The sequence below is a fragment of the Schistocerca nitens genome, chromosome 7, assembly GCF_023898315.1.
Source record: "Schistocerca nitens isolate TAMUIC-IGC-003100 chromosome 7, iqSchNite1.1, whole genome shotgun sequence".
Taxonomy (NCBI): Eukaryota; Metazoa; Arthropoda; class Insecta; order Orthoptera; family Acrididae; genus Schistocerca; species Schistocerca nitens.
The window spans coordinates 423675364-423689241 of NC_064620.1; the positions used below are offsets into that span (position 1 = coordinate 423675364).

At 39.6% G+C, this 13878-nt stretch overlaps 1 protein-coding gene across 1 annotated transcript in view; it reads right to left on the reverse strand.

Annotated features, from left to right (window-relative positions):
- Positions 1-13878, reverse strand: part of LOC126195343 (putative neural-cadherin 2) — a 105592-nt gene that overhangs the window by 80008 nt on the left and 11706 nt on the right. The window contains exon 2 of the mRNA XM_049933915.1: positions 2901-3245. Coding sequence (XP_049789872.1) covers positions 2901-3245 — 345 coding nt within the window. The remainder of the gene's footprint in view (positions 1-2900; positions 3246-13878) is intronic.

The window sequence follows — 13878 nt, forward strand, 5'->3', positions numbered from 1 at the left end:
ATTCACTGGGGGGAGGGGGGGAATAAAACTAACAAAACCTGAAAACAATTACTTATAACTCAAAAAATACTGAAAGAAATTAAATGTGTTATACACCACTAAATAGATCAATTTCTCAGCTTTCCAATGGTATATAACATGTCATGCCAACTGTTAACAGAGAACAAGAAACACTAAGAGGAAACTACAGCGGCTCAGCGTGTCTCAAAGTCGACAATGTAATAATGGACTTGAAACCTGGTTAATTATGCACACTTGCTGTATAGGGTTACAATACTCCTTCCCCCTCGGGGAAAACTGTTCACCATGGAAATATCCGTCTTCACTGGAAGGAGATGAATGTTGGAGCAGATGTGCCATCACAGGAGACCACGGTCTGAAATGGTGGGGTGTGGATAGGTATGACACTCACTCCCCCTTGAAAGACAGTAAGGGAGTGCTGGTGATGGAAGCACCATATTTGTGTCCACCTCCGGGCAGGCACTTGGCAATAGTTGCAGCAGAGAAGAGAAAAGCAGTGGCAGAGGCAGTGGGGGCAACAGGGGCACAGAGATGGAGGGGGCCCGGCACTAACTCCTCCATATGACGGTGGTGGTACACAGAACAAAGACAGAGCAGGAGCCCAAGGGGATGTGTACTATGCCATGGGTGCCAGCGCAGGTGGTGGAGGTGGCTGCAGGGATCGTGGGATCTCCAGTACATGGTCGATCACGCACGAGCAGAGCTGATTGTAGTGTTGGGACACAGAGGTGGCAGCCTCTGCAGTGGTGGACAACTGCCAGTATCCACTTAGGGTGCCCGTCAAACGTGTAGGCCCATATGGAAGAGCCTGTATGGAACCACTGTAGAATGGATGTCAGTGGGTGGTCGGGCAGCGACCTGAAGGCCATACTGGAATGCATTTGTTGCCAAAATGAGATGCTTGCTTGGTAGGAAAAATCTTCGAAGCTATGTGCTGAGTGTAATTTTGACTTCAAATGGGTAAAAGCATGCTCGAAGTTGAATAACCAGAGAAAAAGAACACCTTCACATAAGAGATCACGAAGGAGCTGATTCACCATAGCTACATCGGGAAGAAATTTATGGTAGTATGCAATCTTTCCAAGAAAGGCATGAAACTCTTTGACATTGGCAGGATGCACCACAGCCATAATGGCATCAACATGCTGGCATAATGGCCTGATGTTAGCATCTGACACTTCAAAACCAAGATAAATGACAGACAGCTGAAAAAATTGCAATTTTTCCAAGCTACATTTTAACTTAGCCACCTATAGCACTGTGAACAAGGCCTGAAGGTTCTGCAAGTATTGATCTGCTGAGGGACTGCTGGGAGACTACAGTATCATCCAGACAGTTACATATTGCCCATCGTGAATCACAACATGAAACACACTGAGTATAATCCCATCCTTGCTGCCACAAATATGACAACATTAACCAAACACAATATTATTATTCTCACCAACCAACTTTTAATTTGATCCCACATAAAAGGAAAATAAAGATACACTGAATGATGTAATAAGTGCAAAAACACACAAAATTGTGGGTCACATAATGGCACAGTCTAACAGTGATATGTTCCATAGTCACAAAAATGTTGGAGTGCTGAGTTCACTGGCTTATATACAGCTGTTTGCACACAGCGCAGTGCTTGCTGCACTGTCTGTGACAATGTGTAGCAACCGCTTTAGGCTGGGCGCGGAGGTGCATGCTGTTTAATCATGTGCATTCACTGTATATGGTTACAACAATTCCTGTTGCATTTAATGCACCTACTATACTGTATTTAATATAATGATACGTATTTTGTTCCAAGATAAATTGTAAAAAGAGGTCAATATTTACTATGTAATCATGACCTATCAATCTTTATGTATACTACTCTTCTGAACCAATGCTGCTCAAGACAAATTACACACAAGTCCGTGCAGAGGGTACATTGTGTCTGCACTTAACGTAAGTGGAATTGTTTCTACTGTATCTAATGTATCCACTACTTATGTTGTAACTAGTAATAGTACAATACATATAGTGTTCCAAACCTCTGGCATGTAATCAGAACATTTATGCTATAACCATGGTTACCCGTGGCATGCTTTTCAAGACACTTTGTCCCACACACGTTATGTGTAAGGCCCCACAGAGGGTACCTTGTGTCTAAAAATAGACGACGGACACACACACACACACACACACACACACACACATACACACAGCTGCAGTCTCGGGCAACTTAAAGTGCGGCTTCAGTTGCCAGAGACTGCAATCATGTGTTTTTGAACTATGTTTGCAAGTGTGTGTGTGTGTGTGTGTGTGTGTGTGTGTGTGTGTGTGTGTGTTGTCTAATTTTGATGAAGGCCGTACTGGCTGAAAGCTAATTTGTGACAGTATTTTTATTGTGCATATCTGCGACTCAGCATCTCTGCTTTATAGTGAGTAGCAACTTTCCTTTTCATAATATTGTTATAATGTAGCTGTATCACTTTTATTGTTGTGCCTATTTATTATGTGTCCTCTAATACATTTCATGTTACTCAGTTTAAAGAGAAACAGTCTGAAGATAATCATAAACTGATTGAATCCAGTCACATTTCTGGAATAAAATTATTGTAAGTGGTCCACATCATTTTTTATTACATAAAAAATTTTAATAGTATTTTATGGCCACTATTATTTACAAGAACTATGTTTCAACAAACTTTTAGAATTAAAAATTTATTTTACTACATAACTGCAGATAATAACACCATTTATCTATAACTCATACCACATGAAATATTTTTAATGCTTGACAAAACCTGTATCCTCATTTCAGCCACTATTTTTCCTCAGTGATCAAATTTTTATTCATCTCTGGAAACATATATGGTTCATGTATAAATATAACAACATACCTCAAGGACAGCATACTCATTAGTGTATTGATCAGAAAGTCGAAATAGCTCGCCCTCTGGCTCCTCAGTTCGAAATCTGAGCTGCACTAAGGTCATGAAGCGATCAATCTCAAAAGAGAGGGCAAACTTGATGTAACTGTGAGGCAGGAATGTGACAGGCTGTGTTGGCTCAGAGCAGTTAGGCCCACTCCAACCAGCATCACACCAGCACCAGGGAGGAGTGTCTGTCAGGTCAGCCTGGCATGTCCCATGTCCTGAACAGTTCAGCATCCTGCAAGAACTTTCCGTATGTTGGCAGCCAACTGCTGTGTTCTTGGACAGTAGTGAATCAGATAGGTCCAAGATCTGTAAAAGTGAGGCTGGTTATACTGACGGACAGTTAACTGAACGTACATTACAGTAACAGAAACCTGGATCTTGATTCAGCCACTTCTTTCCTGGAATCTACAGATGTTACAAATCATGACTGTGTTCATACATCAAGTACTTCTAATAATAGTTACCTCACTCAATTGACAATTGATTCAGCTTCAAATAATGGTAAATAATCCTGTAAGCAAGAAACAGCAGATCTAATTCCATATGCATTACTAAAAAATGGACTTGTTTATTGTTTCATTCTTTGTGCTCTGCAGGTACCATATAATGACAATTATGTCACTGTCTGATCAAAAATAAAATATTAATTGAAATAAACCTGTCAATATGCAAATAGAGTAAAATTATTGATATAAGTAACAGATGGCTCAATATAACTATTATTTATGGCTAATAAATATACCTTTAAGTTTTAAATCTGAAAGCAGTAAATGTCATTATTTATTATACAAGTCTACCCTTATCTGTAAGCATATTATTCATTCCAGAATTTAGCTGCTGTACATTACTGAGAGGACAAGAAATTTTTGTTTTGTGCCATGTCATATTTTTCATAAAGGATGTAATTAGTTTCCTTCCCTGGTATATCATTTGTACAGAACAAGTGAGCAAGGCAATGAGCAACAGGATAAGATGAGGATGTAATGTGGGGAAAAAAGTTTATTGTCAAGGGGCTATAAGGACCTTATATAGTATGCAACAACTTTGGTCACTCAGAAGTTAATGTTGGATGATCACTGAATACATATAGGCAGACAGTACCAAGATTTATGATAAATCTCACTCATCAAAGGTTACTCAGATGAAAGACATCCAAAACAGACCATGGCTATAGCCCCTATTCCTATTGTCTACATCTATTGTTGTACCCTTTCCTAGTTCTCACCTCTCCCTTTCTTCCATTCTTCCCTTGCCATAAACTAAGATTGAGTTCACCTGTTTCATCCAAAACAAACATTATTCCAAGTAACCACAGTGCCTAGAGAATGTAGCTAATAGGTTTGATGTCTGAATAAGAACACAATTTTGCAATCCGAGCTACACTGATCAACTTGTGTTTTATGTGACTATAAGATAATCAGCATGTCCACTACTTCATGAGTCATTGCCTTTAATTTTAAAATATTGACAATAATTACTTTCTGAGGAGTGCATGCTTTTAAATGAGTATGTTACCTCCAATTATACAAGTTAGTGTGCACCCTTGGGTGGCATAAGAACTGAAATTAGGGCAACAAAGCAAAGGCAGAAATTATTACTGCTGTTTTCTCATATTCTACTACACAGTAGGAGCCAAGAGATTAGATAAGTGATACAGATATTTGTGTTGGTTTTGAAACAGCTGAAATCCCTCAAATTGACACAATCCCAGGACCTATTGTAATCCCTGAAAGATTCTATATTGAATTTTCAACTGAGCAAAATGTAATCCATTATCCCCGACACTCTCTTGTTGTAGAATCTTAAACAATGGTTTGAAATCAAAGACAATGGGGTATTTCAAACAAAGTGCCTTCCACCATGTCAATCAATCATTATGTACACTGAAAATGTTTGGCATGTGAAGACCACCTCACAGTTTTCTCATATGCAAACCTGAAAGCCATGAATCAAGGTAATCTGGTAGATGCCATATTTCTTTACTCCCATGAAGTGTTTGATTGATTATCCCACTGATGTTTATAATTAAAATTTTAAACATATGGGGCAACAAGTGAAATTTTGTAAAAGACTGAGGGTGTCTTGGCAGTCAGGACTAAGCATGTTATCTTAAATGGAGCGTTATCAATAGATGTAAAAGAAACTTTAGGCACATCCAGAAAAATGTTTGGGACCTTTTCTGTTCATGTTGTATACTAATGACTTGGAAGACAATACTGATAATAATATCAGAATTTTTATGGATAATGTAGTTATCCATAATGAATACTATCTGAAAAAAGCTGCACAAATATTTAGTTAGACCTTGATAAGATTTCAAAGTGGTGCAAAGATTGGCAACTTGTAATTAAATGTTCAAGGCTGTAGAATTGTGCATGACATAACAGAAAAAATGTAGAATCTATTTCCACAATATCAATGAGCCACCATTAGAATAAATCGACTCATACAAATATCTGGCTTGTACAATTTGTATGGATATAATTTGGAGTGATCAGACAGGTAAGAGTTGTAGGTAAAGCAGGCAGCAGTCTTAGGTTCATTGAAAGCATATACGAAAAATTCATCAGTCAAGAGTAATAGGTAAAGCAAGCAGCAATCTTATGTTCATTGAAAAAATACATGGAAAATTCATCAATCTACAAAGACAACTGCCTACAAAACTTTCACATGGTCCATTCTGGAGTAGTGCTCAAGTGTGTGTAGTCATTAGTCATACCAAACAGAACCAATAGGGGATACTAGACATATACGAAGGAGGGTACACTAATGGTAACAGGTATGAGAGCAATGCCCATGTATGCCTGCTTAAAAAGTTTCAAGAAGAGTATTAATTGAGAAATCTCGGGAAATACCATAGCTTTCCATGTATTGCTTCTGTATGGATGTGAAAACAAGTTTACCCATAGTAAAGCAAATACACAGGTATTCAACCAGTCATTCTCCTTCCACACTACACATGAAGGACCATGTTATAACACAGCTGTGTATTCCAATCACATTTGGTCCATGGGAAGATCATCTACATCTTCAGGCCACCTTATGGTGTGGCAAAGAGTACTTCATGTGTTATTGTTGTTGTTGTGGTCTTCAGCACTCAGACTGGTTTGATGCAGCTCTCCATGCTACTCTATCCTGTGCAAGCTTCTTCATCTCCCAGTACCTATTGCAACATACATCCTTCTGAATCTGCTTAGTGTATTCATCTTTTGGTCTCCCTCTACGATTTTTACCCTCCACGCTGCCCTCCAATACTAAACTGGTGATCCCTTGATGCCTCAGAACATGTCCTACCAACCGATCCCTTCTTCTAGTCAAGCTGTGCCACAAACTTCTCTTCTCTCCAATCCTATTCAATACCCCCTCATTAGTTATGTGACCTACCCACCTAATCTTCAGCTTTCTTCTGTAGCACCACATTTCAAAAGCTTCTATTCTCTTCTTGTCCAAACTATTTATCGTCCATGTTTCACTTCCATACATGGCTACACTCCATACAAATACTTTCAAAAACGACTTCCTGACACCTAAATCTATACTCGATGTTAACAAACTTCTCTTCTTAAGAAACGCTTTCCTTGCCATTGCCAGTCTACACTTTATATCCCCTCTACTTCGACCATCATCAGTTATTTTGCTCCCCAAATAGCAAAACTCATTTACTACTTTAAGTGTCTCATTTCCTAATCTAATTCCCTCCGCATCACCCGACTTAATTCGTCTACATTCCATTATCCTTGTTTTGCTTTTGTTGATGTTCATCTTATATCCTCCTTTCGACACACTATCCATTCCATTCAACTGCTCTTCCAAGTCCTTTGCTGTCTCTGACAGAATTACAATGCCATCGGCGAACCTCAAAGTTTTTATTTCTTCTCCGTGGGTTTTAATTCCTACTCCAAATTTTTCTTTTGTTTCCTTCACTGCTTGCTCGATATACAGATTGAATAACATCTGGGAGAGACTACAACATTGTCTCACACCCTTCCCAACCACTGCTTCCCTATCATGTCCCTCGACTCTTATAACTGCCATCTGCTTTCTGTACAAATTGTAAATAGCCTTTACCCCTGCCACCTTCAGAATTTGAAAGAGAGAGTATTCCAGTCAACATTGTGAAAAGCTTTCTCTAAGTCTACAAATGCTAGAAACGTAGGTTTGCCCTTCCTTAATCTGGCTTCTAAGATAAGTCGTAGGGTCGGTATTGCCTCACGTGTTCCGACATTTCTACGGAATCCAAACTGATCTGCCGCGAGGTCGGCTTCTACTAGTTTTTCCATTCGTCTGTAAAGAATTCACGTTAGTATTTTGCAGCTGTGACTTATTGAACTGATAGTTCGGTAATTTTCACATCTGTCAACACCTGCTTTCTTTGGGATTGGAATGATTATATTGTTCTTGAAGTCTGACGGTATTTCGCCTGTCTCATACATCTTGCTCACCAGATGGTAGAGTTTTGTCAGGACTGGCTCTCCCAAGGCTGTAATAGTTCTAATGGAATGTTGTCTACTCCCGGAGCCTTGTTTCGACTCAGGTCTTTCAGTGCTCTGTCAAACTCTTCATGCAGTATCATATCTCCAATTTCATCTTCATCCACATCCTCTTCCATTTCCATAATATTGTCCTCAACTACATCGCCCTTGTATAGACCCTCTATATACTCCTTCCACCTTTCTGCTTTCCCTTCTTTGCTTAGAACTGGTTTTCCATCTGAGCTCTTGATATTCATACAAGTGGCTCTCTTTTCTCCAAAGGTCTCTTTAATTTTCCTGTAGGCAGTATCTATCTTACCCCTAGTGAGATAAGCCTCTACATCCTTACATTTGTCCTCTAGCCATCCCTGCTTAGCCATTTTGCACTTCCTGTCGATCTCATTTTTGAGACGTTTGTATTCCTTTTTGCCTGCTTCATTTACTGCATTTTTATATTTTCTCCTTTCATCAATTAAATTCAATATTTCTTCTGTTACCCAAGGATTTCTACTAGCCATCGTCTTTTTACCTACTTGATCCTCTGCTGCCTTCACTACTTCATCCCTCAAAGCTACCCATTCTTCTTCTACTGTATTTCTTTCCCCCATTCCTGTCAATTGTTCCCTTATGCTCTCCCTGAAACTCTGTAAAACCTCAGGTTCTTTCAGTTTATCCAGGTCCCATCTCATTAAATTCCCACCTTTTTGCAGTTTCTTCAGTTTTAATCTACAGGTCATAACCAATAGATTGTGGTCAGAGTCCACATCTGCCCCTTGAAATGTCTTACAATTAAAAACTGGTTCCTAAATCTCTGTCTTACCATTATGTAATCTGTCTGAAACCTGTCAGTATCTCCAGGCTTCTTCCATGTATACAGCCTTCTTTCATGATTCTTGAACCAAGTGTTAGCGATGATTAAGGTGTGTTCTGTGCAAAATTCTACTTCATGTACCAATGTCAATTCCCACCTTTCCTGTTCCACTCCCACATGATACACTTCAAATAACCTATACCATACTTTTCATGGTGGTTTGAATAGTATGAAAGTAGATTTAGGTAATTTACAGTGTTAAAAACCAGGTTCATAATTATGAAACCAAAAATTGTGATGAACAAAATAATTTATTGACAAATAGTCAACACAGATTAAGAAAATATAATTCTTATGAAACAAAATTAACTCTTTATTCACATACATGAACCATGGACCTTGCCGTTGGTGGGGAGGGTTGTGTGCCTCAGCGATACAGATAGCCGTACCGTAGGTGCAACCACAACGGAGGGGTATCTGTTGAGAGGCCAGACAAACGTGTCGTTCCTGAAGAGGGGCAGCAGCCTTTACAGTAGTTGCAGGGGCAACAGTCTGGATGATTGACTGATCTGGCCTTGTAACACTAACCAAAACGGCCTTGCTGTGCTGGTACTGCGAACGGCTGAAAGCAAGGGGAAACTGCAGCCATCATTTTTCCCGAGGGCATGCAGCTTTACTGTATGGTTAAATGATGATGGCGTCCTCTTGGGTAAAATATTCCGGAGGTAAAATAGTCCCCCATTCGGATCTCCGGGCGGGAACTACTCAAGAGAATGTCGTTATCAGGAGAAAGAAAACTGGCGTTCTACGGATCGGAGCGTGGAATGTCAGATCCCTTAATCGGGCAGATAGGTTAGAAACTTAAAATGGGAAATGGATAGTTGAAAGTTAGATATAGTGGGAATTAGTGAAGTTCGGTGGCAGGAGGAACAAGACTTTTGGTCAGGTGACTACAGGATTATAAACACAAAATCAAATAGGGGTAATGCAGGAGTAGGTTTAATAATGAATAGGAAAATAGGAACGCGGGTAAGCTACTACAAACAGCATAGTGAACATATTATTGTGGCAAAGATAGATACGAAGACCACGCCCTCTACAGTAGTACAAGTTTATATGCCAACTAGCTCTGCAGATGATGAAGAAATTGAAGAAATGTATGATGAAATAAAAGAAATTATTCAGATAGTGAAGGGTGATGAAAATTTAGTAGTTGTGGGTGACTGGGATTCGGTAGTGGGAGGAGGGAGAGAGGGAAATGTAGTAGGTGAATATGGATAAGAAATGAAAGAGGAAGCCGCCTGGTAGAATTTTGCACAGAGCACAACTAAATCATAGCTAACACTTGGTTCAAGAATCATAAAAGAAGGTTGTATACATGGAAGAATCCTGGAGATACTAAAAGGTATCAGATAGATTATATAATGGTAAGACAGAGATTTAGGAACCAGGTTTTAAATTGTAAGACATTTCCAGGAGCAGATGTGGACTCTGACCACAATCTCTTGGTTATGATCTGTAGATTAAAACTTAAGAAACTGCAAAAAAGTGGGAATTTAAGGAGCTGGGACCTGGATAAAATGACTAAACCAGAGGTTGTACAGAGTTTCAGGGAGAGCATAAGGGAACAATTGACAGGAATGGGGGAAAGAAATACAGTAGAAGAAGAATGGGTAGCTCTGATGGATGAAGTAGTGAAGGCAACAGAGGATCAAGTAGGTAAAAAGAGGATGGCTAGTAGAAATCCTTGGGTAACAGAAGATATATTGAATTTAATTGATGAAAGGAGAAAATATAAAAATGCAGTAAATGAAGCAGACAAAAAGGAATACAAACGTCTCAAAAATGAGACTGACAGGAAGTGCAAAATTGCTAAGCAGGAATGGCTAGAGGACAAATGTAAGGATGCAGAAGCGAGTATCAGTAGGGGTAAGATAGATACTGCTTACAGGAAAATTAAGGAGACCTTTGGAGATAAGAGAACCACTTGCATAAACATCAAGAGCTCAGGTGGAAACCCAGTTCTAAGCAAAGAAGGGAAAGCAAAAAGGTGGAAGGAGTATATAGAGGGTCTATACAAGGGCGATGTACTTGAGGACAATATTATGGAAATGGAAGAGGACGTAGATGAATATGAAATGGGAGATACGATACTGCCTGAAGAGTTTGACAGAGCACTGAAAGACCTGAGTCGAAACAAGGCCCCGGGAGTAGATAACATTCCATTAGAACTACTGACAGCCTTGGGAGAGCCAGTCCTGACAAAACTCTACCACCTGGTGAGCAAGTTGTATGAAACAGGCGAAATACCCTCAGACTTCAAGAAGAATATAATAATTTCAATCCCAAAGAAAGCAGGTGTTGACAGATGTGAAAATTACCGAACTATCAGTTTAATAAGTCACAGCTGCAAAACACTAAAGCAAATTCTTTACAGACGAATGGAAAAACTGATAGAAGCCAACCTCGGGGAAGATCAGTTTGGATTCCGTAGAAATGTTGGAACACGTGAGGCAATACTGACCCTACGACTTATCTTAGAAGCCAGATTAAGGAAGGGCAAACCTACGTTTCTAGCATTTGTAGACTTAGAGAAAGCTTTTCACAATGTTGACTGGAATACTCTCTCTATCAAATTCTGAAGGTGGTAGGGGTAAAATACAGGGAGCGAAAGGCTATTTACAATTTGTACAGAAGCCAGATGGCAGTTATAAGAGTCGAGGGACATGAAAGGGAAGCAGTGGTTGGGAAGGGAGTGAGACAGTGTTGTAGTCTCTCCCCGATGTTATTCAATCTGTATATCCAGCAAGCAGTGAAGGAAACAAAAGAAAAATTTGGAGTAGGAATTAAAATCCATGGAGAAGAAATAAAAACTTTGAGGTTTGCCGATGACATTGTAATTCTGTCAGAGACAGCAAAGGACTTGGAAGAGCAGTTGAATGGAATGGATAGTGTGTTGAAAGGAGGATATAAGATGAACATCAACAAAACCTAAACGAGGATAATGGAATGTAGTCGAATTAAGTCGGGTGATGCGGAGGGAATTAGATTAGGAAATGAGACACTTAAAGTAGTAAATGAGTTTTGCTATTTGGGGAGCAAAATAACTGATGATGGTCAAAGTAGAGAGGATATAAAATGTAGACTGGCAATGGCAAGGAAAGCGTTTCTGAAGAAGAGAAATTTGTTTACATCCAGTATAGATTTAAGTGTCAGGAAGTCATTTTTGAAAGTATTTGTATGGAGTGTAGCCATGTATGGAAGTGAAACATGGACGATAAATAGTTTTGACAAGAAGAGAATAGAAGCTTTCGAAATGTGTTGCTACAGAAAAATGCTGAAGATTAGATGGGTAGATCACATAACTAATGAGGAAGTATTGAATAGGATTGGGGAGAAGAGAAGTTTGTGGCACAACTTGACTAGAAGAAGGGATCGGTTAGTTGGACATGTTCTGAGGCATCAAGGGATCACCAATTTAGTATTGGAGACCAAGAGATGAATACAATAAGCAGATTCAGAAGGATGTAGGTTGCGGTAGGTACTGGGAGATGAAGAAGCTTGCACGGGATAGAGTAGCATGGAGAGCTGCATCAAACCAATCTCAGGACTGAAGACTTCAACAACAACAACAATAAAGGCTATTGATGGGGAACATCAAATTGATTCCTTATTTCTAGGCTTCCAGAAGGCTTTAAAACCATTCCACACAAGCAACTTCTAAACCAATTGCTTGCCTAAGGAGTATCACCTTCATTGTGGGATTGGATTTTTGATTTCCTGTCAGAAAGGTCACAGTTCATAGTAAGTAACAGAACGTCACCGAGTAAAACTGAATTGATGTCTCACATTCCCCAAGGAAATGTCATTGATCATCTCCTGTTCCTAATCTATATAAATGATTCAGGAGGTAAACTGAGCAGGCATTTTAGATTGTTCACAGATGATGCTGTTATCTACTGTATAATAAAGTCATCAGGAGATAAAACCACCTGCAAAGTGATTTAGCTAATACATGTATATGAAATGAAAGTGGCAATTGACTCTAAATAATGACAAGTGTGAGCTCATCCAAATGAGTTCTAAAAAGACCATTACATTTACATCTATGTCATACTCTGAAAGCCACCTAATGGTGAGTTCTAAAAAGACCATTACATTTACATCTACGTCATACTCTGCAAGCCACCTAATGGTGTGTGGAAGAGGGTATTTCTGGTACAACTAAATGATCCCTCATTCCCTGTGCCACTCATGAATGGCGTGTGGGAAAAAAAGAGTGTCAGTAATACAGGGTGATTCAAAAAGAATACCACAACTTTAAAAATGTGTATTTAATGAAAGAAACATAATATAACCTTCTGTTATACATCATTACAAAGAGTATTTAAAAAGGTTTTTTTTTTTTTTCACTCAAAAACAAGTTCAGAGATGTTCAATATGGCCCCCTCCAGACACACGAGCAATATCAACCCGATACTCCAACTCGTTCCACACTCTCTGTAGCATATCAGGCGTAACAGTTTGGATAGCTGCTGTTATTTCTCGTTTCAAATCATCAATGGTGGCTGGGAGAGGTGGCCGAAACACCATATCCTTAACATACCCCCCATAAGAAAAAATCACAGGGGGTAAGATCAGGGCTTCTTGGAGGCCAGTGATGAAGTGCTCTGTCATGGGCTGCCTGGCGGCCGATTCATCGCCTCGGGTAGTTGACGTTCAGGTTTCATAACTAACCTTTTTCGTAGGACTCTCCATACAGTTGATTGTGGAATTTGCAGCTCTCTGCTAGCTCTGCGAGTCGATTTTCCTGGGCTGCGAACAAATGCTTGCTGGATGCGTGCTACATTTTCATCACTCGTTCTCGGCCGTCCAGAACTTTTCCCTTTGCACAAACACCCATTCTCTGTAAACTGTTTATACCAACGTTTAATACACCACCTATCAGGAGGTTTAACACCATACTTCGTTCGAAATGCACGCTGAACAACTGTCGTCGATTCACTTCTGCCGTACTCAATAACACAAAAAGCTTTCTGTTGAGCGGTCGGCATCTTAGCATCAACTGACACTGACGCCTAGTCAACAGCGCCTCAAGCGAACAAATGTACAACTAAATGAAACTTTATAGCTCCCTTAATTCGCCGACAGATAGTGCTTAGCTCTGCCTTTTGTCGTTGCAGAGTTTTAAATTCCTAAAGTTGTGGTATTCTTTTTGAATCACCCTGTATTAGTTCTAATTTCTCAAAATTTCTCACAGTGGTCATTTCATGAAATGCATGTGGGAAAAAATAATATGTTGTCTGACTCTTTCCAGAAAGTACTCTCTTGTAATTTCAGTAGTAAACCTCACCATGATACAGTACATCTTTCTTTTAGCATGCTACTGGTATTTTGAGGATTTCTGTAATGCTCTTGCACTGAATGGACAATCCCGTGATGAAACGCACTGTTCTTTGTTGGGTCTTCTCTATCTTTTCTATCAGTCCTACATGGTAAGGCCCCGCACTGATGAACAATACATTTCTTCTTAGCAGGCAAATCATCTCTGATAATAAAGCGGGGGGGGGGGGGGGGGGGTTGTTTCTCTAACCTAAGAAACTCCCATGTGCACACCACATGTACTCCACTACCCTAGTAACAGCTTCCTGCATGT